This window comes from Chionomys nivalis, chromosome 22, assembly GCF_950005125.1.
Source record: "Chionomys nivalis chromosome 22, mChiNiv1.1, whole genome shotgun sequence".
Taxonomy (NCBI): domain Eukaryota; kingdom Metazoa; phylum Chordata; class Mammalia; order Rodentia; family Cricetidae; genus Chionomys; species Chionomys nivalis.
The window spans coordinates 26,827,358-26,855,262 of NC_080107.1; the positions used below are offsets into that span (position 1 = coordinate 26,827,358).

The window sequence follows — 27,905 nt, forward strand, 5'->3', positions numbered from 1 at the left end:
GCTGGGAAATGTTTTTGCTAGGGCAGAAATACAGTGCACTGATAAAACTCACCATTTCTCTTTAGTCAGGGACCACAACCCAGAGTCTGTTTTCCAGTATCTAGAAACAGCTGTTTTCTTGTGTTGTATCCAGTGCTCTGCTTATTAACAGTAGAATGGTAAAGCAGATGTCTTATGTTCTCATATCTTAAAGCAGAAGTCTTTTGTGGCATTTTTCTCATGACTTAAAAAATTGATAAAATATTTAGGAGGAGAAACAGTTTGACATCTCTCATCAAAGTTTCCCAGTTACAGCTACAGTACCAATTTTGTATTTTATCTATTAAAGTTAGTGAAGATGCTAGTAGCCAAACCCATGTCCCTTTTCTTGTGAGGGGCACTTGGAAAATAGTCTAAGACCATTTCTGGAATAGAGTTCTAAAACATGAAATCCTAACATCACAAGTAAATATGGGTCTGGCATACATTAATAAGTTGCTAAAGATGTGTGGGAGTTTGTAAAAATGTCTCAAGAGTTGCTAAAGCGTTGCCTACACTGGATGAGAATGGAAATACTAAAGTGTTCATGTAAATCAGTCATGCAAACATCATTTTTTCTAAAAAGCCTACAGGTTATTAAATAAATCCAGATTTAATACTCTAGATGTACAGACTAGTCTAATGATTTTATTCTCCTTTACAAATGTCTCGAAGACTGGCATTTGGACACAAGCGTCTTAAGACGACGAAACACTCCCTTTTCCAGTATATGGTTAGGAGTCTGGTGGAAAGGTCCAGGGCTTCATTTCTTGTGGCTGTTGTGGATGAGGTGGTAATGGGAACAGCTCCAGCGGCCTTTCGCAAGTATTCCGTGTTTCCCCATCTCTACCTTTTTTCTTCCCTTCTTCCTTTTTAAAAATCAAAGTTAAAGAGAATAGAAAAAGATGAAGCCGCTTCTGCCTTTTGTTTACTTTGTGGAAGAAGCAGACAAGTCCAGTTTCCTCTCTCCTAAGTACTCGGTTTACAGTAGTCAAGACTATCAAAGTCCTCGGGTAACCTCAGAGATCAACCCTCTAGCTTCTACATCGGGAATACTGAGATTTAAAGATTTAACCTGCTTAGCTAAAAGGAACTAAGAAGTAGACAAAACCAAAACAGACATATGGGCAAGAACTCTGCTGATCAAGTTCACCAACGATTACTTATATTTTAGTTTCCAACAGCTTGTCCTGCAGCGGACGCAGAGATGGACACTCGCATACCCAGAGGCACAACTGTTCAAATTGTAGGCGAGAAGACAGAAGAGCACAGAGAACTTTTGGCCACCTATTTAACAGGAAGGTGACCCTTGAATGAGAGGAAAAGACGTTTGGGTCCAAAAGGAACAGCGAGTGTCTGTCGACAGCGTTTTGGGACTGGACCGCTCAGCACAGACAGCTTCTGTGATCACTAAACCGGGGGAGACTTGAGAACTGTTCTAACCAAGAGTGGCCTGAGAGCGGAGGGAGAATGGAGCGGAGAAAGAGCCGATGTGCAAAGACAGAGGTAAGAAAAACTGCAACAACTTCAAGAAACAACACAACAAAAACAGACCAACGACTTCAGTCAGCGGGGAACAGGCTCAACAGAGACTTAAAGCTCACCGTCGTCGGGCCCCCAACCAGGGACTTTTGGAAGTGTGTGTAGGGCGGGAGGTGGGCATGGCTACATAGTTACATTGTGGCTCCAGACTCAGAAGGAACCTCAAACCCGGGCGCTGGCATCCCAGCCCCAGCCACCTCCGCTGGCCCTCCCCGCTGCAGAGGCCTCCAGCCCTCAAGCCCCGCCTCCAGCTCCGCGCCTGCGCACTGCCCCCGCCCCGCCCCAGCCCCGGCGGCCACTAGAGAGGAGCTGGGGGAGGACGGTGGCCCGCGAGGCTCGAGCAGACAACGCGGCGGCGATGTCCGCGAGCCAGGCGAGCGCCGCGGCGGTAGCGGCGGGGCCTCGCGCGTGGCTGGGCGGCCTGGACTGCGGCCTCCCCGCGGGTCCCTGGAAGCGTGCGCGCGGAGGGCGCGGGAGCAGTGGCGGAGGCCCCGGCGCGTCCTTCTGCCCCGCAGCCTGAGCCCGGGCGGCTGGAGGGCTTCGGCTGCCCGAGGATGGGAATTCTCTTCACCCGGATCTGGAGGCTGTTCAATCACCAGGGTGAGCCTGGGCCGGGCGGGGTGGTCCCCGGCGGCTCTCCTTTGTCTCCCTCCCGCAGTACACCCATTGCTCCGATTTGATCGCGAGCGCCAGAGGTGTCCTGCCCCACGCCGGGGACCTAAGCACACGACCCGGCCTGCCTTCCTCCCCGACGCCTGCCCGCAGTTGGGTTTGGGCCGCACGGGGAGAAGATGGGGTTCTAGGGTGAAGGCTGGGGGCGCTGGCCTTGGGCCTGGCGGCGTCACCGAGCCCACGGGTTGCAGATGCGGAAAACTGGAACTCGTGCTCGGACTGTCCGGTTTGCTTCGGGCGGCTCTCTTGTGGGGAAGGGAGGGAGACCCACGCCGCGGAACGGTGCTGGATGGCTCTCCTTTACCCCGGTTGTTTCTGTGGTAAAGGTCAAGCCTAAGGTCGTTTACGTTCTTGGGTTGTTAGAGGTGGGTTTGTTTTGGTTTGGTTTGGTTTTTTTTTTGGGGGGGGGGCGCCTAGTGTTTCGCTGAAAGCTTTTAAAATGACACCTCAGGAGACGTTCGTTAGCCTTAGGTGACTAGTAGGTTACTGTTTTAAGTTCGCCTAAACGCAGACATTGAGGCGGAATGCATAGGGGATTTATTTTAAAAAATGTTCACAAGATGAGTGTGTGAAACTGGACAGAATACAGCTCTAACAACTACATAGTTACTAAAACAAAACGTAGTGCTTTTTAAAAGAAAAGGAAACTCTAGTTGCAATTCATTCCTTCTCAACAACATACTGTTTTTCTCTTGTATAAGCTGGTAGCGTTGTTGCTCCCCCATCCCCCAGCCCGGCTTTTCCCAGTTAAAACTTAATGAACGGTGGTGCCTACTCTTTAGACCTGCCTGCTTCTCCTCCAGGATACAGCTGGCTTTATAGGAAGACAAGCACTCGGCCTTAGAATCTCCAGCGGGTTCTGCTTTTTTAATAATAATTTTAAAAAAATGATAGTTTAGATAACGGTACTAAATGAAGTGGAAGGATATTCCCATCAGCGCTGGTCAGCAGTGTGTGCGGATGTGTGTGGGGTTGTCAGTTCCTGTGGCTTCACAATTCTGTGGGGCTAGTCTCACCTAGAACAGGAGAAATTTGAGGAGCCGACAGTTTTTGACTATTTAATCTCTAGGTTTGAAGTACTGAAGGTCACATTGTTACAAAACTGGGGATGTTTTTGTTTGTGTACCGAGTTCTTTGCTCTATAGTCTTGAATCTAGTGAAGCGGGGCTTTCAGTTCTGTGAGGGGTCTGAAAATGTTGAAAATGTTATGGGTTAAAGGGTCTCTGGTATTGTCTTCACATTCACCTGTGAGTCAGTGATCAAACTGTTTCTGTAACTTAAAAATGAATTAGGACTTAAAAAAATACCCAGCAAGTAATAGCAGGAATGCAGTGGTATCACTACAAGTCTTATGAGCTTGCGTTTTGACTGTCATTTGCCGAACTCGTTGTTTGAAAATTATCGGAAGAATTAATAGAGTTCAGTTTCTAGAAAATTACCAGCCACTATAGTGAAATTGGGAAGAAACGAATTGTTAAATGGTGTGTCACCACACAGTAACTTTACGGTATTCAGTGTTCTGTCTCAGAACCTGGTTGGCATTTTTGGACTTGTGTTGAATGGGACACATTAGTTAGGTGTATCTTTGATGCTTCATTTTGCCAAAGATTCAGGACTCATGTCTATATTATTTTCATAGACTCACCTGGAAAGGAACTCTGGGTAATTGTAGAGTTCGTTATGTTGATGAACTCAGGGAGAGGCATAGCACTCTGGCTCTGTCCAGAAGGAAGGGGGAGGGGGCGGCGATAGTGAACTGCCTACCGCTCAACCTATGTAGGTGGCACACAGATTCAGTAGAGCTCAAACTTTAGTCTAGATATTGTAATGCGTTTACACCACTAAAAAAAAGTATCTGAAGTTGGGGGTGTAGCTCGGTTGGGTAAGTGTCTACTTCACCATCCCCAACTGAGATTAGAGGATATGGGGGGGGGGTCATGCCAGGACTCAAGATTTCAAAGTAGGAGGATCAGAAGTTTAAGGTTATCCTCAGCCACCTAGTAAATTCAAGGCCATCCTGGGCTACATGAGATTCTGTCTCAAAAAAAAAAAAAAAAAGTTTCAGCAATCCCTGAAAGTAGTTATTGCCCTGGAAAAGAGGGAACAGATTTCCACCAGACAGTTGGCAGGGAAACAAAAAAGAAATGTCAGTGCTTATTGGTCTTTTGAGAAGGTGTTTGCGCCTTTTTCTTTTTTACTCCATGTTGACTCAGTGGTTGTGTTGTGACTCTTTAGTTTGTTTAGATGCAGGCTTGTCGTTGATAACTCTGTATGTCTAAAAGAGCTCTTTACCAGTGGTTTGTTAGATTTAGCCCCTGTTTGGGCCATCACTTAGTCTAGGTCAGTGTTTCTCATTTTGTGGGTCATAACCCCTCTGGGGTTGAATGACTCTTTCACAGGGGCCACTTAGGGCCATCAGAAAACACAGTTATTTACATTATTATTAATAACAGGAGCAAGATTACAGTTAGGAAGTAGCAACAAAAATGATTTTATGGTGAGGGGTCAGCACAACATGTGGAACTGACATTAAAGGGTCGCAGCATTAGGGAGGTTGAGAGCCACTGCTCCTGATGGTGGGAATAAGTCGGGGAATAAAACAGGCAGATCTCCATGCCTTCATGAAGTGTTTATTGTAGTTTAGGAAAGCAGGGAAGAAAGTCAGCCTGCCTCTACAGATAAATTAGCAGCTGGTAATATTAGTGACTCTTGCAACACCTGGTTCCAGGTGTTTCAGCAGGGTTGGTTAATCTGCCCCAGTTGCGTTACTCTCCTAACTTTCTGCTTTACAAACCCACTTTAGGGCATTATTTATTTACAGTGATCAGCCTGGGCTTTCAAACATGCGTCTCTAGTGCCAGTGTGTTCTCACCATTCCCCACCCCCACCCCCCGCATGCACGCACGCACGCGCGCGCGCACACACACACACACACACACACGTGAGATGGTGGGTGAAGGAACCTTGCCGAGGCCGTGGACTTTCCCTGTTGACAGCCATCTCTCGCCCTTCCTATTAGTTGTCGGGAAGGATATGGAGTATGAAGGAGTGCCGGGAAAGCTGCTCACTCTGCCTAGATCTGGTGTTGATCTGTTGCTGGTGTGTACTCTTTCCAAAGGAGTTGAGGCATGGAGGCAAGTACTCGCCTAGGAGTCTGCGCCTCATCAGGACGCGGCCCTAAGCTCCAGGTGCACCCTGCCTGCACTCTGGTCAGGTGTACAGAGTGGAGCTTCCTGGAGGGACACTGCAGGAGGAAGTGCCTGTTCTTGGTGACAGTGTGTGCTCTCTGGACAAGCCGATTGTAGCGCATGCACCTTTACCCTTAGTACCTGGCTCTTGCGTGGCGTAGTGATTAGTTTTATCATCTTACTAGTCTGTTGTTTAATCAGTACTAGTATTTTCTTTGTAAAACTTGCCAACCTCAGTTACTGTGGGATTTCTATCTCCTAGATATTGCGTGTTTTATCGTTTCTTCCCTGCCTCCCTTCCCCCAGCAGTTTCTTAGTAGCAAGTCTCTGCTCCCAGAGCCTCCTCACTGGTCTGTGAATGGCAAGCTTATTTTCAGCTTTTAGAAATAAACTTTATGATGTTTTTTAGTTCCCCAAGTTGAATTTTAGTACAAGACAGCTTGATAGACAGTGCTTTCCTAACCTTTGTATCGTCCTGGCTGATTTCTTTGCTCACCGAAAGCTACCTCATTGCCTGCATGTTTTGCTTTAGGCTCTGCTGGCTGAGGGGGACAGGAATGAGCATGGCAAATGGAGCTTCTCCTTGAGCAGCTGTGTCCCAGCTTTTGCTGTTGGGACACAACTTGTCATCTACACAGTGGTAGTCAGAGATGCAGGTTTAGACAATGTGTAGCTGCCTGGGTATGTTAAAGAAAATGAAAGAGGAAGGACCCATGGACAACAAGAAGCGTTTTTATGATGAAACAGCATTGACTGGTAAGGTAAAGCCCAGATCAGACTCCGAATCCCAGCCGATAGCGATAGTGTGGTGGTGTTTGGGCTTTCCTGGGTGCAGGAACACTGTGAGAAAGCCCTTCTAAATGCAAACTCTCACAAGGCAGTAATTGCAATGACACAGGTGTCAAAGAGTTGGAATGGCCAAAGTCTAATTGACGCTTGTCCTCAGTAACATTACTTCCTAACATGCTGTATTGTAGGTTCTATGGAGTATTTGTTCCGAAGCACACTATGAGACAGAATTCTAGCACTTGCTGACTCCAGGATTGCGTTCGCTGTGGAATGCTGTTAGGGCTGCTGATGAAGAGCATCAGGTGTGAGGGAGTTGATGCGTGTGCGAGCAGGCCTGATCTGCTCCTGAGCGTGCCGGGCTAAGCTGGTCTGTGACTGTCGCACTGCCAGCTTCAGACTTTAGCCTCCGCACAGCGCGGACTTGATGCTACCGTTCTCATCGTGACTCACACGCTAGACCTTTGATTAAATGGTCATTGGTACTTTATTGTAAGCGCATTCCTCCCTGGTAAAGTTGGAAGAGAATTTGGCTTGTGGATGTGAGGCCACATGAGGGGGTGAGCCACTGGATTACAGTCTCCCCTGGGTTGCACTGATGTGTTGCTATTTTTGGTTTGGTTTTAGGTTTGGTTTTTATAGTTTGTGGCTCTTTGGAGAGTAAGTTTTGCACATGTTTGATTTGAGCTTCTTCTTTTTTGTCACAACAACCTTTTGTGTTCCTTACATTCCCTTTGTGGCTGTTTTAGACATCTCCTTTGGGCTGTGTGTTTATGTATTTGGGACTTGGATAGTTTTGTAAAATTAGAAGAGCATTGTCTCCACAGTAGAGAATAGTGCTAGCAAAATTAAATAGAAAATCAATGAGATAATCTGGAGATGAGGTATACTGAACAGCTGTCTGGATTTTAGTGCCAGCCAAGAGAGGAATTAGTAGATTTGGATTAAGACACCCCCCTCTGTCACACTCCTTCCTCCCTTTCACCCGGTTCCCAATGGGTAACTCCTCTCTCCTGTCTGCTTTATCTGCAGGGGCCATGGAAGGCCTCTGACTTTGGGTATTTCCATCGCCTTCTTACCTTTCCTGCTCTGCCTTCACTCAACCCTAACTTTTGCCTGTTAGGACCTCTATCATTCCCTATCTTGTAGACTATAAAATGATGGTTCTCTTTGCCGGCTGGATCTAATGTCTGGCTGATTGTTTTTTCCATCCTGGATAGTCTTACCTGCTAAAAGCTTCCTGCTATGTCTCCTGATCTGGGTTCTCACAACGCATCATCCACCATATGCTCCAGCCCCTTGGTTTCTTTATTTCTAGGTACTCTGGCCTTTATTTAGACGGTATCCTGAGAAAATGAAGTTCTTATGCTGCCTGCCTCTTCTGCCCTCCACCTTGCCTTAGCATGTGTTACCGCATGGTGGTTTTGTTCATTGTTCTTGTCTCAGTTGTCTTGTTCAGCACGTGTCTAGGTGTGACCCCCCTTCCCATGTGGCCAGGTGTGACCCCGCCCCCTCGCCCCCAAAAATCTTTCTTAGTTTTTTGGGTTTTGTTTTTTATTTTAGATTTATTTATTTATTATGTGTACAGCATTCCTTCCATGTGTGCCCGCATGCCAGAAAGGGGCGCCAGGTCTCATTACAGGTGGTTGTGAGCCACCATATGGTTGCTGGGAATTGAAATCAGGTCCTCTGGAAGAGCAGTCAGTGCTCTTAACCACTGAGCCATCTCTCCGGCCCACCTTTCCCCCCGCCCCCCCTTTTTTTTTGATGTAGCTAATCCTTTCTAGACGCTAAGAAAAACAGTGGTTTTAGAATCGGGCCATAAGTCCCTGAAGGCCTAGCTAAAGATCACAAAACCAAACAGAAACAAAGAACCGCAACTGCTGTGCAATCCGAGTGAGGGTTCTGACGTGAAAGCTGCTGTTTCAGGGAACCAGATAGTTTTCCTGCCAGTGTCTCCTCCTGGTCAGTGTGTCTTTTAGAGCTCGATTTAGAATTTAATTGCTGACATTTTTAAATGATTATTATGCAAGGATCATACTACATTTAACAGTAAGCTGGCTCTCATTTCAGCTACGTTTTCCCTGACGACCAACTAAAATGATACCAAGGAGACCCTCTTTAAAACTCAGATTTGTCTTCAGAGGTTAAAGGATTCAACATCATTGAGAATGTAAAACTCGATAGATACCTCAGGCTCTGGAAGCAAATAGGGCAGAAAAACAGCAGGCTTTTGAAGAGTGTTGGCACCGCCAAAGTGTGTGCTCACAACCTCTTTAGGTGATTAAGGGCTACGCAAAATAGATAATGTGCTTATCATCCGTGGGCACATCGTGTGTGCTGAAGTCATCTTTATAGTTACGGACCATAGATTCTTGTATTTTGTATTACTTTTGGATCAGTTCTATTTATTTTGTAATGTTTTTAGGAGATTATTTCTTCAGAGTACCAGAAATCTGTCCAAATTTTGTCCTGTAGCTAATCATGGGGTAGTACAAACTGTATTCCTCAGGATGGAGCTGGTATTTTAGAAAGGCTCTAGTTTGTATTAAAACTGAGTCTTACTCTGCTGCTGTTGGCCTAGGGGATGCTGTGTAAATTGTGCTAGCCTGGAACTCAGCTGCCATGCCTCTGGAATGCAGTGGTTAGAGAGGTGTGCCACCACAGCCCAAGAAGGCCCCACTATAAAGTCAGTATTCAACTAGTAATTTTCTTTTTGTTTTAATACTTTTGTAGGTTCCTGTATTAACAGAACTGAAGAAAGCATACATCATCAAATGTGTAATGCTTACTTTTACAAGGAAAATGTAAAATTAGGCAGTCTGTGATGTTAGAAGCATACCTGGAAGAAAGGTGCCCTAGGGGCTATGCTGAATTTACTGATTCTGATGCACATGTGACCCCTCTGGGAAGCAGCGTCCGTGGCCATGATGCCTGTAACAGACTTGGCTGGAGTTCCCTGCATCTCAAGAGTTTTATGATTTTAATTTAACCATAAAATACGCTTTTCCTCAGAGGAAATTGGTCACTGTTGCTTTATTATAAAAACACTAAAGTATTTTTAAAAATCTAAAATCGGTAAGTCTCAGAAACACCAGTTAGGTTGCCTGTGAGTGACTCCTGAGTGTTGGGCCAGGGTGAGGGAGCCTGTCCTTGTCAGCTAATTGGGTTTGTTTTGTTTTTTAAGATGGTGCCTTCCATGTTGCCTGGTCCAGCCTAGAACTTGTGATCTTCCTGTTAGCCTCCTAAGGTGTTTGTCTAGTTCCTGGCTTGTCAAGTTCGTTTGAAGCATTTGTCTTTATTGTACTTGCTGGTGTTCTTCTGGGGTGCTCATTTTTGTGTGTTTCTTTCTCTGAGTTTCTCTACTCTCAGATGGTAGCAGGGTTGAGCTTGTGGATCAGGAGATAGAAACCCACTAGAGTACTATCAGTTGGTGTAGTCTGGTGACTTTTCCATAGCATGCTTTAGATAAATATATTGACCCTTTGCCTTTAAAAAGTGTCGATCACTTTGTCTGTAAGCCTGTGCCTTCACCCTAGTCATCTCCAAGTATGAAATGTAATAGGTCCTGGGGTCTTCAAAGGATGCTGAGAAACTGTGTGATGGAGGGTCATCATGTCACTTGAGGACTCCAGAGGTGCTAAGCTGCCTGTGGTTGACTTGTTAGACTGGATTGAGTTCAATTTCTCTATTACTTGATGTTGTACCTTTTATGACATAGGCACCTATATATTAGTATCCCCATCTGGGGTAAATGGTAATGATCTGTAAAATGCCTGAATAGTAAAGATCTCCTTACTCTTGTTAGAATCCTCAACATTGATTCTTCATAGCATGAATATTAATTTAGTACTTATTAAATATCCACCTTTTCCCAGGAAGAATTATAGTTACCAGGAATATAAATATTGTGTTCCATGTGTTTGAAGGGTACCTGATTAAGCTTAGATTTGTGCACAAGCAAATAATTATAGGTGCTTTGCTGTAGCTCTGGTAGAATGGTAGAATGAAAACCCAAACCATATAAAATTAAGAGTTCGCTAAAGAATTAAAGAGAACTAGAGAGAAAACAAAAGAAAAACAGGGCACAAGAGACAGGGAGAAAATTTAGGAACTGTGATGCCCCAGAAGTGAGGGTGAGTCCCTGCCACTGTAGGTGGCAGGCCTTACAGTTGTTTGCCATAACAGTTCTGTGGGTAAGTATATTGTCATTTAGTTACCCACAGAAAGGGTTCTTCTTTGTCTCCTTTTCCGCACTCCACATGGACATACCCAAGGGATGCCTGAACTTTCACAAATGGAGCTTCAGTGACAGTGACAGACTTTAGTCATTTCTAATTGTTGTTATCACATTTGGGGATACTTTGCTGAGCATAGACTTTTATAGGCCAAGAGAGAACAGTGCTTCCGACTGCCTGGAGAGGTTGTTGGAAGGTGGGAGGTCTCTGTAGAGTGAGGAGAGGCAGAGAAAATGAGCTTAACCACACTTCTTGCTTGCTGGAATATTCTTTGGATTCTAAGAAAGTTTGAAAGTGCTGTGTGCCGACTTATACATTACAAAGAGAAGTGAAGTAGGGGAGTGTGTGTCGTAAGTCACTGTTGGTTTGTTTATTTCAGAGCACAAAGTTATCATTGTTGGGCTGGATAATGCGGGGAAAACCACCATCCTTTACCAGTTGTAAGTATTAACTCCTTAAAAGTTTAATCTTGTTTCTGGTTACTCTTTCTTTTGTGATATTCAATTAATGAAATCAATGAAAAATTATGTGGCTCCAAGGAGACTCACCATAAGCCGGGAACCAGACTTAAACAATTGTTTGTGGTGAGCCAGAAATTTACATGACATCTGACATGCTCATTGTTTGTATTGAGCATCTAGCTTTTAGAAAACAGGAAAATACTGGATTATACAGTTTGCCAAAACGATGTGTAATATTCTGAAACCATTATTTATTTTGAGCTCATAGAAAAAGGACAACACTTGGGTATGAAATAGAGAAAGAAGCCATGCTGATTTGTCCCTTGATGTAATCCTGAGATGAGCAAGCTTCCTCACTGATTTTGTGAACTTTTCCCCTCCTAGTTCCATGAATGAAGTTGTACATACATCCCCCACAATAGGAAGTAATGTGGAAGAGATCGTGGTCAATAATACCCGTTTCCTGATGTGGGATATTGGTGGTCAAGAGTCTCTTCGTTCTTCCTGGAACACTTACTATACTAACACTGAGGTAACATTCTCAATGCTGACGCTTACACAAGCATTCTGAGTCCTTGAGAAGCTTTCGGGTTTGAGTCATTACAGTCCTTTAAAAACAGGACAGTACTTTGACTTTAGAGTGTAAGCATTGTCTGCTATGCTCGACTCTAGTTGTCTTCCATTCCTTGTTTCAAATCCTTGACTGTATATTCACTATTAAGTCTCTGGAATGGGTGGTTGATTGATCGGGTTGTTTGATGAAGTAGTTTATTTTATAATGACTTACATCTCATGATTTCTGATTGCATTTTCTTCTCACTATAAGTTGCTAAGTGGAAGAAATCCTAGCCAAGTGAAAGGGCTCTTCTGTGGTGTGAGTCCTAGCCAGCTTTTGCTGTGTGCCTTCTTTTATTCAGTGCAGTTACACTTAAAGATACCTCTTGATTATAAAGCATTTTATTTACATGTTAATGTTCCAAGAGAAAAATTTAAACCTATGACACATTCATCATGTAGGCCTATAAATTGAAAGGTCACACCAATGGTTTTTGTGGTGTGGATGATAAGATCTTAAAAATATTCTACACATATGTAAAGATATTCAAATCACTAATGATGCTACTAAGTGTCTCTGATGGTCTGGCCCCAGCTCCCATTAGCATTCCATTGTATTTGGAGGGAATGGATGTATGGCTTATAAAGGTATATGGAATGCCCCCATATAGATTGCTCCAGGCGTTAAATTGTGTCAGCTTTGAAAAGGATTTGTTAAAATACTATTTGTTAGAATGAGTATCACAATAATAAAGCTGTCAAATGAAATCTTGCAGTTGGTGGAAACTGAAGAGTAAAAAGGCTAAGAATCACAATGGTTTATTTGGAAATTATTACCAAGTTCTAAAAAATAGTGTGTTTTAGTAACAGGCAATGTGAGCATTGTACGTACAGTAACCACACATTTGCTCTGCTTCCCTCTTGCCTGATGCTCTTGGAGTTAGGCGTGTAGTGGGGTCTCATCGTCTGTTCAACACAGGCTGTGTTTTGCATAGCAGTGCCCTGGATATAAGGAAGCTCTTGTTTTTAGATGCCAGTTAATACTTTCAGTGTTTGGGTTTTGTTTTAAATTACATTGTAGTGTAAATACAGGGATATAGGCCCATTAGTATTTATGTAGTAATTTAAAAAAAAAGTATTCGCGTCATGTTCTTTTCCTTTGTTTTACTTAAAAATGAGTAAGTGTGCCGGGCGCCAGTGGTGCACTTGGAAGGCAGAGACAGGTGGATCTCTGAGTTTGAGGCCAGTCTGGTCTAGTTCCGGGACAGGCTCCAAAGCTACACAGAAACCCTGTCTCCCAAAAAAAATGTCACTAATGATTTTTTGGTAATTATTTTAGTTTGTAATAGTTGTTGTGGACAGCACAGACAGAGAGAGGATTTCTGTAACTAGAGAAGAGCTCTACAAAATGCTAGCCCATGAGGTAAGTCTGCTGTGGTCATAAGTGGGGGGTGGGCTTTGTATTACATTTGATATGCTCTTTACAGTTCCTCATAAGGATTATTTCAGTTTTAAAAAATATTAATCTCTTGGTCATGTTTGCATGTCATTCCTGTTTTGTGATTATGATACTTCCCAAATTTGAAGTGTGTCTGGAAGCAGGGGAAAGATGGTGCAGGCAATAATAGATTGGTATTTAACTTTGATAAATCTAATTTAGATGCTTCACTGAGCAAAAGGAATTTCTACAAGTAGTTTTCCTTTTGTGTTTGGGTAGATTATTCATACAGTGGATTATCATTTGACAGTTTGACAGGTATATCACAAGTACCTGGATATATAACAGTTCTTGAGTGTTCTGTTATCAGCTAATATTTAAACTTAGTTGCTCTTAGGTATTTTTTTGTTTTTTGAATTTTTCCCTTTCACTAAATGAAATTATATCTCTAGCTTATTATTATGCTAAGTCCTGCTAGTAGGATTTTGAAGTCAAAATTTAAGTTAGGGCTGTGCATATAGGTCACTGGTAGAGTGCTGGCATCCATGAGGTCCAGGCCTTGACTGGTCACAAACTTAACAGAGATTTCATTTGCCTCTGCGTATCTGGATTAAAGGTTTGAACCACCACACGTAGCCAGAGACTTTGAGTCTCTGCAGGACACTCCCTAATACAAACAAATCTCCTTTCTTTGCCTTGAGGCCAACAGCAACGTGAATGAGATGTTTGACAGGCACATCAGTCATTTAAAAAAAACAATAAAATGCAGCCCCCCCCCCCCTTGTGACCTTCCCTGCCATGGGCTTTTTTCTGACAATACTAGTGAGTTTTCACCTGTACAATGAGCCTTAAATTCAGTTGTAAAGCAATGGGTTGTACACCTAACAGTCTTGCCACTATTACACCAGTACATACACATTTATTTACCTTGGGATCCATAGTCAACCACAATTGCTAGTGACAGTCCTTCCCCGAGCAGCCTGTGAGGTACCTTCTACACTATGAAAAGCAGCCAGCCATCAAGAATAAGCCCTTTAACAACTCCTTTTGTCTTCATATCCCGTAGCTAGAGCATGTGTTGTCTTCAGCAGTATGGACTCTATCTAGTTTTGGTCTGCGACCTAGAGCAGTAGCGTATCTTTAAGTTTGTGAGGCCTCAGGGCCTCCCTTGCTGCCAACTCATTAAGAGGTATTGGGATTTTTGCCCGACAACCTTATGACTTCTAAGCCTACCCCACTCCTGTACTGTCTTAGTTTCTTTTCCTGTTCCTGAAATAAAACTACTCCGATGAAAGCAGCTTACAGGAGAATAGATTTTAGATTAACAGTTCTAGAAGGACATAGTCAGTCATGGTAGGGAAGACATAGCAGCAGGCAGGAGCAGGAGGCTACTGGTCACATGGCACCCACATTCAAGAAGTAAACAGAATCAGCAGAAAGTGGAGTGTGTTACAGTTTCAGGGTCTACCTCTAGTAACTTAGTTCCTCCAGCAAGGTTCTGTTAGCTTCCCAAACAGCATCACTAGCTGGGAAACAGTGTTTACACGTAAGAGCTGTAGGCGGAATTTCAAATTCAAACCACGACGGAGAACCTTGTTTAAAACTCTAGTCTTCACTGTGCTTTTACACATCTGTAGAACAAGTGTTATCATGTAATAAAATCTTTTTACAGATCAGACAGGATCTATGAAAAACACCATTGTAAGTGCCAGTTGATCTTGGATGCCTGAAGGGGTACTAAAAAGGAAGCATTAGCAGAATGCAGTACGGCATAAAAAGATCTCATCACATCTGTCAGTTTCATTGGCTAAAAGATGTTGAGAACAGCACAGATGGGACACATTGCCCTTTAGTCCTCTATGCTTTGAAAACAGTTACCATGAACCATCCTACTTCCTTGCCTGTGTTATTGCTGCCACTTCATGGCTGCTCCATGTGTCTTGAACACCAGCAGTCTTAACAGGAGTGGCTTGCACTACTCAACTTGATTTGAGGACCACGTGGGGAGCAGAGTGCTTTCATCAGAGTATTTTCATTACGCTTGTCTGCTGTGTCTGACCCTGGAGTCAGCTCTTGGTTCTGACATGCTGTAGGCCACCATTGTGCCTTTGCTTTTTTATCAGCCAAACCTGAGTGCTGAAAAAAACTCTCTGCTAGGCAGTTTCTACTCCCAGTGTGCTTTTACATGTATACACTAGAGCTATAATTGCCCACCCCAAGGCAAGCTTATCACTTGACTGTTTTATCACTTTAAGTCTTCTATAAACTGCTGCTCCAGTTTTTTAAATCATCTAGAAATGTAATAATAACACAACATTTGGCTTTTTGGGTTTTTTTTTGTTGTTTTTTAAGGAATTGTAGTGGAAAGTTTTACCACATTTGTCTTGGAGTAGCCTCGGCAGATCTTTGCCCTTCCCTCATTCCCTCTTGATTGCTTTACCATTTTACAAATCTGGTCTACATGCCAGTCTTCATTCAGATTCCCTGAAGCCTGACTAACTTCATAAAGATCATGTCCCACCATAGGGTTTAGCATAGGGCACCAACTATTGTACCAAACTTCACATGATAAATTTATTGACTTACTTATAGGAGTATGGGTAAAGGATTACTTAAAGGAACATGGCTGACACAGAGGCAGTATTACCCAAAAGTCCATACTGTGCTGGTTGACTTCTTCATGACAGCAGCATTCCTGGAACAACTTGCAAATAGCTCTGATGATCCAGAGAGTCGCTTTTCCCTAGCTTATAACTTGGGGAAGAAGCCTTTTTGTGTATATGTCTTGTAAGTTACAGTAGCTTCCTGAGACTTGTGAGTTGTTTACTTTCTCATTCTTAAGTTGTCTCCTTCCAGGATAAATATTCCAATTGGGAGGAAATTGTTACACAACAGTTTTTATTTCATAATTTGGTAAGGCTTAAGAAAATTGGGATACTTAAAATGAAGCTGTACATTACTATTTATTCAATGATTTTTTTTCAGTTTTGCTTTACAGATTTTAGGTTTCAGGTAGATTTTTCAAGAGTTTAAGAAATGTGATTAAAAGTGGTTTTTGTAAATTAAGAATACATGTTTTGTTTTAGTGATTATGGTAGTTTGAAAATGGACCCATAGGCTCAGAGAGTTGCACTATTAGGAGGCGTGACCTTTTGGAGTAGGTGTGGCTTGTTGGAGCAAGTGTCACTGGGGGTGATCTGAGGTTTCAAATGCTCAAACCAGACCCAGTGTCATTCTTTTCCTGCTGCCTAAGGATTCATGTATAGAACTCGAAGCTACCTCTCCAGTACCATGCTTCCCATCATAATGACAGCAGATTAAACCTCTGAACTATAAGTCAGCCACAATTAAGGATTTTCCTTTACAAGAGTTTCTGTAGTCATGGTATCTCTTCACAGCAATAAATACCCTAACCAAGACAGGGATCATGGCTTCCAATGTCTTTTTTCTGTTTGGGACTCAAATTCTGGCATTCATATCAAACATTTTAGGGAAAAAGTACATCTTGGAAGGCTGGAGAGATTGATGGCTCTGCGGTTAAGAGCTCGGGCTGCTCTTCCAGAGGACCAGGGTTCTCTTCCCAGCACCCACATGGTAGTTCACAACTATAACTCCAAGATCTGACACCTTCACGCAGACATACATGCAGGCAAAATACCAATGCAAATAAAATAAACAAATAATTAAAAATAAATGATACATCCTGTCATTCGTTGTTCATTCACTTACCAAGTTCTATTTTCTAGTTTGGAAGGTAAGTAAGCCGTAAAAGAGGCAGAAAATGAAAGTTTTTTGTATTTTATAAAAAGACAAAACATTGGTTTATTTTAGAGTGGAGTTTTATAGAGACTTTACAAGGGAAAACACATGCATATGTTGTCTCTTGAATGTATGTTTATCTTTAGCAGGAAGCTTGTTTGATTAATTGGCTGATATATAACAGAGTCCATTTGAAATAGTGCTAAAGTCTTTGAACCTTTCTGCCTGGGGACACTAACCTGGCCACTTTGCTCTGCCTTGTCTGTTTCACTGAGGCCCAGAAAGTTTATGTGACTCTACGGTTTTTTAAAGAGCCAGGATCTGAATATAACAACTATTCTTGAATGGGTTTTACTATAGATACAAATATTCTTATTTAGACTCCTTGCTAGGAGAAGATAAAAAGGAGACTGAGTAGGGAGATAGGGAGCCACTTTAAGATGGTATTGGAAGCACAGTAGCGTGTTGGTGGGCTGGAGCATAGTCAGCGGTAGATCTCTGGTGGGTGACAAATGGGTGAAACAGTGAACGCACAGAAATGGAATTAGTTGATTGTTTCATAGCTGCACAGTCTTTGTTTAGGGTTTCTCTGTGTAACCCTGGCTGTCTGAAAATCATTCTGTAAATTAGGCTGCCTTGAATTCCATCTGCCTGCACCTCCCAAATTCTGGGATTAAAGGCATGTGACTCTGCAGTGCATTCCAAAACATGGGGCTCCAAGAACAGCTTCTCAAGGCTTCATCTTATAAGAAATCTTAAACTTAGCTGGCTTCTTAGAGCCCAACCCCTATTGGGATGCCTTGCTCAGCCTTGATGTAGGGGGAAAGGACTTGGTCCTGTCTCAATGTGCCAGGCTTTCTTGAGTCCCCATGGGAGGCCTTACCCTTTCAGTGGAGTAGGTAAGGGAATGGGTTGTGGGTGAGCAGGAGCTGTGTTTGGTATGTGAAATGAATAAACAAAAATAAGATGAAAAACAAAAAAACAAACATATTAAACTCTATAGTAGGAAGGCTGCTTGATTGTTTCCCGACCACCTGGCAGCTTAGACCTGAAATAATTACACAGAAACTATTATTTAAATCATTGCTTGGCCCATTAGCTCTAGCTTCTTATTGGCTAACTCTTACATCTTAATTTAACCCATCTCCATTAATCTGTGCATCACCACGAGGTCGTGGCCTACCAGTGCGTCTTTCTCCAGCTATGGCTCCATAGCTTCTCCCTGACTCTGCCTTCTTCCTTCCAGCATTCAGTTTAGTTTCCCTTCCTAAGTTCTGCCCTGCTATAGGTCCAAAGTAGTTTCTTTATTCATTAATGGTATTCACAGCATAAACAGGGGAATCCCACATCATAGTTAATTTTAAAGTAGTTTCAGACAGCAAAATCTAAATTTGACTCAAATTCTAGAAGTTGTCTTCCCAAGTGAAGGTTTGTGAAACAAAGTGAGGATATATTGGTCTACGACAGAGAAGTAGATGCTTGCATTTGCTGCTGTTCGTGTGACTAAATAGATGTGTTAGAAAATTTTCTTTTTCTGTATGGGCTGTTGGACCCAGGTCCCACCTGTGCCTGACAAGTACGCTGCCATTGAGTTATGCCCCCAGTCTTTAAAAATCATGTTTGGTTTTGCAGTGTCTCATTAAGCTACTCAGGCTGACTTTGAATACGCAGTAAGCATGACTTAGCCTCCCAGTATTTGTGAGATTATGGGCCTGCACCACCAAGGCCTGGTAATTTCACATTCTTGAGATCAGATGTGTAATTTGTATAGTAGAGAACATTTAAATTAGCTTATGAACAAAAGGTTACCATTGTTTACCCTTAATTTTAATAGTTTACAAATACAATTTAATAAATAGCTTTTAATCCAATATGCTTTCTATTGTCATATTATGTTTGGTCTTGAGGTTATATAATAAAAAGCAAAGATTCTCCAACCTTTTAAATATTTAAAAAGGTAAAATACCTGCTTTATGACTGTTGTTCTTGTGATCGTTTTAAGTAATCAAGAACTCCATTGATGCCAGCCTGAGATACATGAGATTCTCCTAAAGTATGAGTTTTGAGATCTAGAAAGGGAATTAGTTTTAGTTTTGAGACCTTTCTATTTTTATTGTTGTTTGGTGTGTATGTATGTATGTATGTATATATGTGTTCACATGCTGGGGAGGCCTGATGTTGATGTCAGGTGTTTAGATTCATCTCTACCTTTATAGAGGCAATCACTATCTGAACTTGGAACTCTATTGTGGGCATGCCTGGCTATGCAGCTTTCTCTGAGTCCTCGGCTCCACCTCCCGCACACACTAGAATTATAGGCAACCCTCCATCACGTCCATCTCACTCTGAGTTCTGGAGTTCTGAACTCTGGTCCCCATGCTTGCTGACACAGTAGGCACTTTCTAGTTTAGGGGCTTCTCTAAATTTTATTACTAAGAATGATGGCTTTAAATTACTATAAAATGGTACAGAATATGCTTCCTAACTTGAGCCAGTACTTATATCAGATTTTTTTGTATTGAGCATGTCATCAGCAAACCCAGCCTGTATGAAAGAGTTAAATGTACACTAGCAAGAGATACCAAAACTTCTAGATCATAGAAATTCAACTAAATCCCACGGAAAGTCTGTCTGCTTATTAACTCAGCCACATAACCACTTATCCATAATAGTCAATTTTCATTTAGGATAAGATTTTCAAAAATTATATCTTTAATAATTACTATGTATGTTCAGTTCATGACCTAGCTCTTTCAGTTTCATTTTATTTTTAGCTCTTTGGACCAAACTATGTCTGAAACTAACTAATATGCAGTCTTAAAACCAGCAACCTGTGTTCTTGTCTATTGAAACATAATCAGGCAACTCTACCCTGCAGAGGGCACTGCACGCACACACACAGTGTTTCCAAACCAAGCATTTAAGCTTACATGATGCATAGATTTATATATTGGGTGTTCAGATGATGCCAGCTACACAAGTTGTTGGAAACTTGCAGTGTGGTCATTTTCTGAGGAGTTCATTCTCTTGTGGAATCCTGGTTGTGAAAGCTTAGAGAGGAAGAAAGGGGATGATGCATAAAGAAAAGCATCTGGGACAGTGTTAAGATAAGGCTGTCCCAAATTGTCCAGAGAGTAGATAGCCTGCTAACCAGAGATCTGAGGATATGAGGATGATGCACACTAGAAATTCTAGACTCTAGACTCAAGAAGGAAGATAATGAGTTAAAGTCAGCCTAGACTGCATAGCAAGACCACAAAACCATGAATGACTTACATGTATTAGAATATATAGCCAAAATTATTAATAAAGCAGAAAATGAAATGTGGAAAAGGGGCAGAGTTTTGGTACAATAAAAGGATGGCTAGTAGTAGCCATTAGAGCTTGGAGTTTGTTGGTTGTTGCTGTTTTAAATTAGTATAGTAGGTGTTTCTTGTGCTTGAAAATACAGTGTTAAGCGTGTAGGACCATAAAGTATGTCATTTAAGACTAAACAGTTGGCACTGAGGATCTACCAGGTAGGTCAGTTGGTCAGATGTCTGCTACTCAAGCCTGTGAATCTGAGTTTGATTTCCACAGCAGGCACAGAAGCACAGCTGCTCCAGTGCTGGGCTGGGGGCACGGGATTGCTGGGCTCTGGCCAGCCAGTCCAAGCAAATCCTGAGAGGTCCCGTTTCCAAAGTGGAGCATCTAACACTTACCTCTTGCCTCCACATAGATCTGCACACAGACACACAACTGAGAAATATGTAAATCCATACACAGATCTGTTTATTTCTGTCAGTCTATAAGATGCAGATGTAGAATGTTTAAATTCTAGACGGGTGGGGGTGCCTGTGAGAATAAAAAGAAATACAATTTTAAAAAAGATAGTCCAAATTGATAAAATTATGAAATACAACCAACTAAGCTGAAAATATATGGGGAAATGTACTAGCCTTTTTTAATTTTATTTGCTTTTGCAGGATCTAAGAAAAGCTGGATTGCTGATTTTTGCCAATAAACAAGATGTTAAAGAATGCATGACAGTAGCAGAGATCTCCCAGTTTCTGAAGCTGACTTCTATAAAAGACCACCAGTGGCACATCCAGGCATGCTGCGCTCTTACTGGCGAGGGGTAAGATCTCTTCTCATGAGGATATTTGGCTCAGAAACATGTATGTCTTTATCAAATCACAAGATCTGTAAGGGAATCAGTCTCTGTAGTCAGAGACTTTGGATGACTGTATTAAGAGATGAAGCACAGATATACATGTATGAACTAACAGGTAGGCATGTAGATTCTACAGTTACTTTAGCAGCATAGAGAAATAAGCATCACTGGAACTAAAAAAGCCAGAAAATACCTTTTCTACCCCATGGGGATTAGGAGTGAAAATGGAGCATATGACACAAAAGTCCTTGTTTCTGGAGTCAAGGGTATTGGGACATAGTATGATTTGCCTAGGCTTGTTACCCGAGCTGGAGGTATTTAAGAAGGAAGTAGTGGTAAACTGTAAGATGTGTGGTCAAGCACCAGCAAAACGGAAAAAGTACTGTTGAATTTAACAGTGAATGAGTGGACTCAATCTGTGTATTGGGAAAGTTGGACAGAAGGAAGTCAGTGGTAATTTAAATAGGAAGTAGATTTTAGAATAGCATCTGAAAGTCCTTGTTTTTTAAAAAAATTATTTTCTGTGTATGTGTGCACCATGTCCATGCATTAACCCCTCAAGGTTAGAAGAGGGCACTGTATCGCACAGACACTGAGAACAACAATTAATAAATGGGACCTCCTGAAACTGAAAAGCTTCTGTAAAGCAAAGGACACAGTCAAACACGACAAAATGGCAGCCTACAGAATGAAAAAAGATCTTCACCAACCCCACAGCAGACAGAGGACTTACCTCTAAAATATTCAAAGAACTCAAGAAGCTGGTCATCAAAAGAACAAATAATCAAATAAAAAAATGAGGTACAGACCTAAACAGAACTCTCAGAGTAATCTAAAATGGCTGAAAGGCACTTAAGGAAATGCTCAACTTCCTTAGCCAGAGAAATGCAAATCAAAACAACTGTAAGATTCCATCTTACACCTGTAAGAATGGCCAAGAGCAAAAACACTAATGACAACTTAGGCTGGGGAGGATGTGGGGAAAGGGGAACACTCCAGCATTGCTGGTGGGAGTAAAAACTGGTACAGTCCCTTTGAATATCAGTATGGAGATTTCTCAGAAAATTAGGAAACAACCTTCCTCAAGACCCAGTAATACCACTTTGGGTATCTATCCAAAGGATGCTCAATTGTGCCACAAGGACATGTGCTCAACTATGTTCATGGCAGCATTGTTTGTAAGAGCCAGAACTTGGCCACAACCTAGATGCCTGCCCCTTAACTGAAGAATGGATAAGAAAAATGTGGTACATTTACACAATGACATACTACACAGTGGAAAAAAAAAAATGACATCTTGAAATTTGCAGGCAAATGGATCGAGCTAGAAAACATATTGAGTGAGGTAATCCAGACCCAGAAAGACAAATGTCATATGTACTTACCTATAAGTAGCTTTTAGACATAAAGCAAAGAAAAACCAGCCTACAGTTCAAAATCCCAGAGAACCTAGACAACAAAGAGGACCCTAAGACATACACGGATCTAAGCTACATGGGAAGTAGAAAAACACAAGATCTGAGTAAATTGGGAGTGTGGGGATCATGAAAAAGGATAGAAGGGGAGTGGGGAGGAAGGAAGAGGAGTGGAGAAAAATATATAGCTCAATAAAAGCAAAATAATTTTAAAAAGCATTGGATTTCGTGAAACTGGTGTTACAGGCAGTTGTAGCCTATAACGTGTGGTTGTTGGGAACACCTGGGTCCTCGGCAGGAGTAGCAAAAGCTCTGAGCTGCTGAGTCACCTCTACGGCCCAACTAGAAACTATTGAATGTGACAAGGGAAGGAAGGAAATTGGGTGAAAAGCCTAAAGAAAGAGTAATTTTTTGCTACTTTTCAAAGGTCTGGAGATTTGTATCTATTCACAAGCACAGAAAGGCACTTGAGATTATAAAAAGCGATCTTGAGTGTGGGGCAGAAATGTAAAGTGACGTTTTTATTTGGGTGCCATTTTGATTCAGTTGGTTGAAGATCATGGGCTGTGGAGCATGGCCTTGCTTGACCCTAGTTCTGCTAACCTTACTAGGATTTCTTGTGTACCCTGGGAAGGACTGCAGTCTGACTGTTGGGAAGATTAAAATGGCTGTTATGAACTTAATCCAGTCTGTCGTTTATTTCTAGTTAACTGCTGTTCATTTCAGTTTGAAGTCATTATTGTGCACTGTCTTCTGTCAGCTTAAAAGTGGGAGTCTAATGATGAAGAAAAGTCGCTCGCAAAGCCACCGGTTTGCTTTGTTGCTGTGTGTGTATTTTATATTTTTACATTTATACTTGATAAAAGAAAACAATTTGAGTTTAAAGAAAAGCTAAAACAGGAACTGGAGAGATGGCTCGGTGATTAAGAGAGCATACTGCTTTTGCAGAGATCAGGGTTCCATTCCCGGCATGTCAGGTGTCTCATGACTAACTCCAACTCCAGGGGTGTGACATTCCCTCTTTGCTTCTGTGGGCACCTGCACACATGTGTGCACACATACATGTAAGTAATAAAAACTGAAACTTAAAAGGTTACTGTAACAGTTTTGTATCTGGAAAGCTAACTGTACGAATACTGCGACATGGGCATCGGTCATGCGAATTCCCTGTACCTTAGGCACTGTTGTGAGCGTTAAGCTGAAAGCAAACCTGAGGCTGTGTGGCCGGGTAAGTGTGTCTTTTCATCAGCAGCTCCTGGACTGATTGCTGCGGCACTCACAACTCTTACTCTTCAGAGCAGCAGAGTTTGCTGTTCGCTAGTGCATAGCCTGTAACTTCCTACTTCAGAATTTAATCACATGGTTTTGTTGTCGTCACAGATTATGCCAAGGTCTTGAGTGGATGATGTCACGGCTGAAGATCAGATGATCTCTACTGAGCCTTTCTCACGGACTCTGCATCCACAAAATACTGGACTTTACCTGAGAGCTGCAAAAAAACAAACGGTTCAGATATATTTATAATAAACTGATTTAAGAATTTTTCTATAAGAAGAAAAAGACCACTTATTTGAAAACAAGGATTAAATGTCACTACCCAGTTTGCTCTCAATTCCTTCCAAAATGCTTCAAAGCTGTGGCTGATTCTCTCATGATGGATCCTCCCAGGATATGAGTAGCTGTGGCGAGGAACACGAGAGAGGAAGACATTTGAATTATAGAGCTTTATTGTCAGCGTGACTTGCCCAACCCACCCCAGGTTGAATGTTCCCTTCTCAGTACATTGAATCAACTACAAATCAGCACAGATACTGTTTCCAAATTTTAAAAATGTAATATTATGGAAAGTATTTTGCTTAAAGTTGAATATGTATTGTGTATATACCTCAAGTTCAGTTTAATGGCTTTGATTTGTGTTCTAAAGCAAATAACACAATAACCTTACCCTAGTGTCATTTTGTAGTTAGCACTCTGTTCTTTGTACTGTCCTAACAAGCCAGCCCTGACCCAGAATTGTTGAGCTGCTTCTTAAAAAAAAAAAAGGTGAGGAAAAAGCTTGACATTGTATACCAACCTTTGTTGTCAGTAACAGAGATGGAAAAACGTAGCGCAAGTAAGTGGAGTGTCTGCTCGACTCCTGGCCAGGTGTGCGGGGGCAGAATTGCACGGTGAGCGATTGCCAGACTTTCCCTTCTGTTGATCCTTATGCCAGCTCAGCCACTAGTCAATCATAAATTGTGATTAAAACTATCAGGTAATTTTTAATTGGAGATCATGGTGTGAAATGTATCTATCCAGAGGTAACATTATATAAATAGAATTTAACTGCAGCCTTTTTAGGTATTAAATACACAACAAACCTCCAAAATGAATTTGAGAGTAAACATAAGGCAGTTTTCAGTGGAACATTGATAATTTCTCAGTTTGCAGATTTGTTTCTGTAGGTTTTCTTACATGTTCTTCCCCTGCATAAAATATCTTGCTTAATAGTTAGGAAGTCCAAATACTCTGAATGCTTTCAAGAATTTGAAAATTTGATTGAAAGTACATTATTTATGAAAATTTGATTGAAAAGTACATTATTTTTACTAGAAGTAATTTGACCCAAAACTCCTTTTATATTTCATCTAAAAGTTGACGTTATTTCTCCTAACTATACACTAAATTTTCATGTGTTTTAACACACGCTTGGTGACTCTATATGCCTTTTGTGGCCTAGAAATTTGAAACAGTCAAAACTGTCAAAATTTAGGCTGAATATTCAAAAAGAAAAAGAAAAACATTTAACTGGTTTTAGTCTCAGACTTAAAATTTTCCTAAAGATTTTGGTAAGAAATAGACGTCTACATTGTACGCATTGATGAAAGTTTGAAAAATCTCTAAGTGTTGAGACACTTAATGTCTAACCCATGGGGCTCAGGTGAGCATTGACGGTGCGGTGTGGAGGTCTACTGTCGGCTCTCAGTGTCTATTGTCTGCCCGCCTAGGAAGTCAGCCTCCAGCCACCGGGCTCACACATTCTCATACTTTCTCAAACTTACTTTCTAGTTTTGTCAAAGGGAAATAGCATCTAGTGTGGCCCCGCCCATCCCTCCCAAGCCCGGACCTACAGCTTTTTAGCTTTCTATGTTCTAATTGGAATGATCATGTGCATAGTTGCCGGGTTGCTGTTGCATCAACTCAGCACATACTGGCGTGGCCAAGGTATGGGCTAAAATTTATTCTTGATTGGACGTTTAAAGTGTTTACTCCATTGTTAATGTTGGTGTAGTATAGTCAGTTATTGACAAGTTATAAGAAAGCGTAAAACTTTACCACTTTTACAAAATAGGTTTTGGGTTTTTTTTTTTTTTAGCTTTTTTAATCGAAGCATCAAACAATGGGATGCCTGTGTACTTGTACATAAAAGCAAAATTATGACTGAGTAAAAAGATTTAATATATAAAAATATCAAAACGGTCAAGCAGTATTAGGCCTGAATATGGTGGAGTACCCCTTGATGTCATGCTGGCAGTTTACATGTCGTGGGGCAGAACCCAGCAAGTCCTGGTTCCAGATGTTAATATGCGACTTCTGGGTGTGAGTAAACATCTCATTTAACCTCACTGTGCTCAGCTTTGAAAAGAACAAAGATTTATACCTCTGTACATGTGGATAGATTTTAGTGTCCTGTTTTGATACTAATTTTAAAAGTTGTTTAACTTCTCTTGATATCTTGGTAAAAGTGGCCATAAGATAAATCATTTGAATATATTTGATTTTGTCATAAAATTTATAAAATGTGTTTCCCATTATATTGAGAGTTTTATTTTAAAAGCTCAGTTTCCCTTATATTTCTAGCACCCCTTGGCCATCATGGTAGACAGAATACTGAGAAGGCAAGTGGGCAGGGCAGCGGGGAATGAGTGTTCATTTTCTTGTGACATTTTGCCTTAAGAATAAAGGTGCATTAGCGCTGCTGATTGGCAAACCTAGTCTTACGTAATGTGGCATGACAGAGAAGGAATAGGAGTTGCTTTCCTGGCCTTGAAGAAGTGCCTCGTAGGTAGTCAGGAAGTCACAGCTAAGTGCGGGGAGCTTGAGGACAGGCAGGAGGTCCCTAAGGTGTCTTTTCCTTTGAGTGTGTAGTATTAAGTTGCCGAGAAGAGGGATGGTGTTGGTCCTCTCTTCCAGGCACTTTATATTTCTTGCTGTAGCTACAGCAATCACATACAGTACAGACAACCTCAAAATCTGTTTATATTAGTGTAAATAGAAAAATCATAGACAGCTGTCTAGTTTTCTCTGCAGGCATTTTTAGAAATGCATCTGTAGTCTGTTCTACTTTGTTAATAGGGGGTAACAGCACATCCTAGATCATATGTGATCTTTGGGATCTTCTAATTGCCCGTGGTATCCTGGTATCATTCTCACTTTCCAGACAGCGTAGAGAGGGTTTCTTTACATATTTGACTGCATCTGTTCTCCAAACACAATGTTCAATTTCTTGTTCAGGAGCAACTTTTATACTCGGCTAGCCCTTGCTGTCCTGGTGTTTGCTCGCCACCAATGAAGGTGGCTCTTTTTCCTCTGGTGGTATTCTAAACGTTGCCCATAGCCATTATTCCCAGACCAGTAGGTTTTCAGTAACCGCTTTAGTTCTGTCTGCCCTTGCGCCAGTGACTTGACTCACCGCTCTGGACCTTTGCCTCAGAGATCCTATCAGGAGGCTAGATCCAGGTTATCGCATATAGATGCCAGTACAAGAACCGTGTTATTCTATATTTAATTCTGCTTGATATTAACTTCTTATGCTGACAGCTAAATTCAGAAAGACAAGAAAAATACATAATTTCTGGTCCTTGATCTATGTGAATTAGGACCAAAGGCCATTGTCACATTCACATTATCCTCAGAGCAGTGAGAATGGCGATGTGTTGGAGAACACCAATTCAGCCAGCACAAGATGGAAAACGATGACAAAACTAATTAGGTTTGAGCCTGAAGAAAGCCGAAAATGTCCTCCATTCCGTTTTCTTCAAACATTTTTTTCATGTTTGCTTAAATAGCAAAGATCAGCATTAAATGTCTAAAGGAATTTGTAATTTGAGACCTAGTATTACAAAGTAAACCTGCTGAAACAAGCTTTAAAAGTAAAATAAGCAATATGTGGTGACGTAAGTCTAATTCCAACACTCAAGAACGAGAGACAGAATTGCTGTGAGTACTAGGTCAGCTTGGGCTAGTATCAGCCACCAAGACGACATAGCAAGAGACAGGAAGGAAGGAAGGATGAAAAACAGCAATCAGCCATTCTGTGTTTCTGTAGAATTGATGTAATAGAAAAGATGCAGGATGCTACTTACAACGTATGTGCCACGATCGTCAGAGCAGGTGCAGTCGTGAAGACCCCGATGGAAGAGTAAGGGAAAGCAGAGTTTAGCACTCTGGATGCTTAAGAAGTGAAATTGGGAAGAAATATAACAGGATACAATTGGGATAATTATGCAATATTTCATCTTTTCAATTCTCTCTGTACTGTTCCTAAAATGGAAGGGTGAGTCTCTTTGGTGTTGCCTGCTCAGTGTGTGGATCTTTTCTTTGGTAGCGATTTCTCATAGTGCGTACTTAAGAAGTGCCTGACATTAATTTGTGTTGATTTCTAAGTCCATGTAATAAATGATACATGTTTTCTATGGCA

At 41.7% G+C, this 27,905-nt stretch overlaps 1 protein-coding gene across 2 annotated transcripts; it reads left to right on the plus strand.

Annotated features, from left to right (window-relative positions):
- The first annotated feature begins 1,863 nt into the window (after positions 1-1,863).
- Arl5a (ADP ribosylation factor like GTPase 5A) lies at positions 1,864-27,905 on the plus strand. 2 transcript variants are annotated; one of them, XM_057754800.1, is made up of 6 exons: positions 1,864-2,160; positions 10,824-10,884; positions 11,290-11,437; positions 12,800-12,883; positions 20,623-20,774; positions 23,606-27,905. In XM_057754800.1, the coding sequence occupies exons 1-6, from the start codon at positions 2,115-2,117 to the stop codon at positions 23,652-23,654; spliced, it is 540 nt and encodes a 179-aa protein (XP_057610783.1). In that variant the 5' UTR covers positions 1,864-2,114; the 3' UTR covers positions 23,655-27,905. The 2 variants fall into 2 exon arrangements, with proteins under 2 accessions (XP_057610783.1, XP_057610784.1); XM_057754801.1 differs by lacking the exon at positions 1,864-2,160 and adding an exon at positions 2,557-2,597.

Bases quoted from the DNA above. Each gene is read 5' to 3' on its own strand.
- Arl5a (XM_057754800.1), top strand. From the start codon at position 2,115: ATGGGAATTCTCTTCACCCGGATCTGGAGGCTGTTCAATCACCAGG. The intron at 2,161-10,823 runs GTGAGCCTGGGC...TGTTTATTTCAG, and splicing joins GAGGCTGTTCAATCACCAGG to AGCACAAAGTTATCATTGTT. The intron at 12,884-20,622 runs GTAAGTCTGCTG...TTGCTTTTGCAG, and splicing joins ACAAAATGCTAGCCCATGAG to GATCTAAGAAAAGCTGGATT.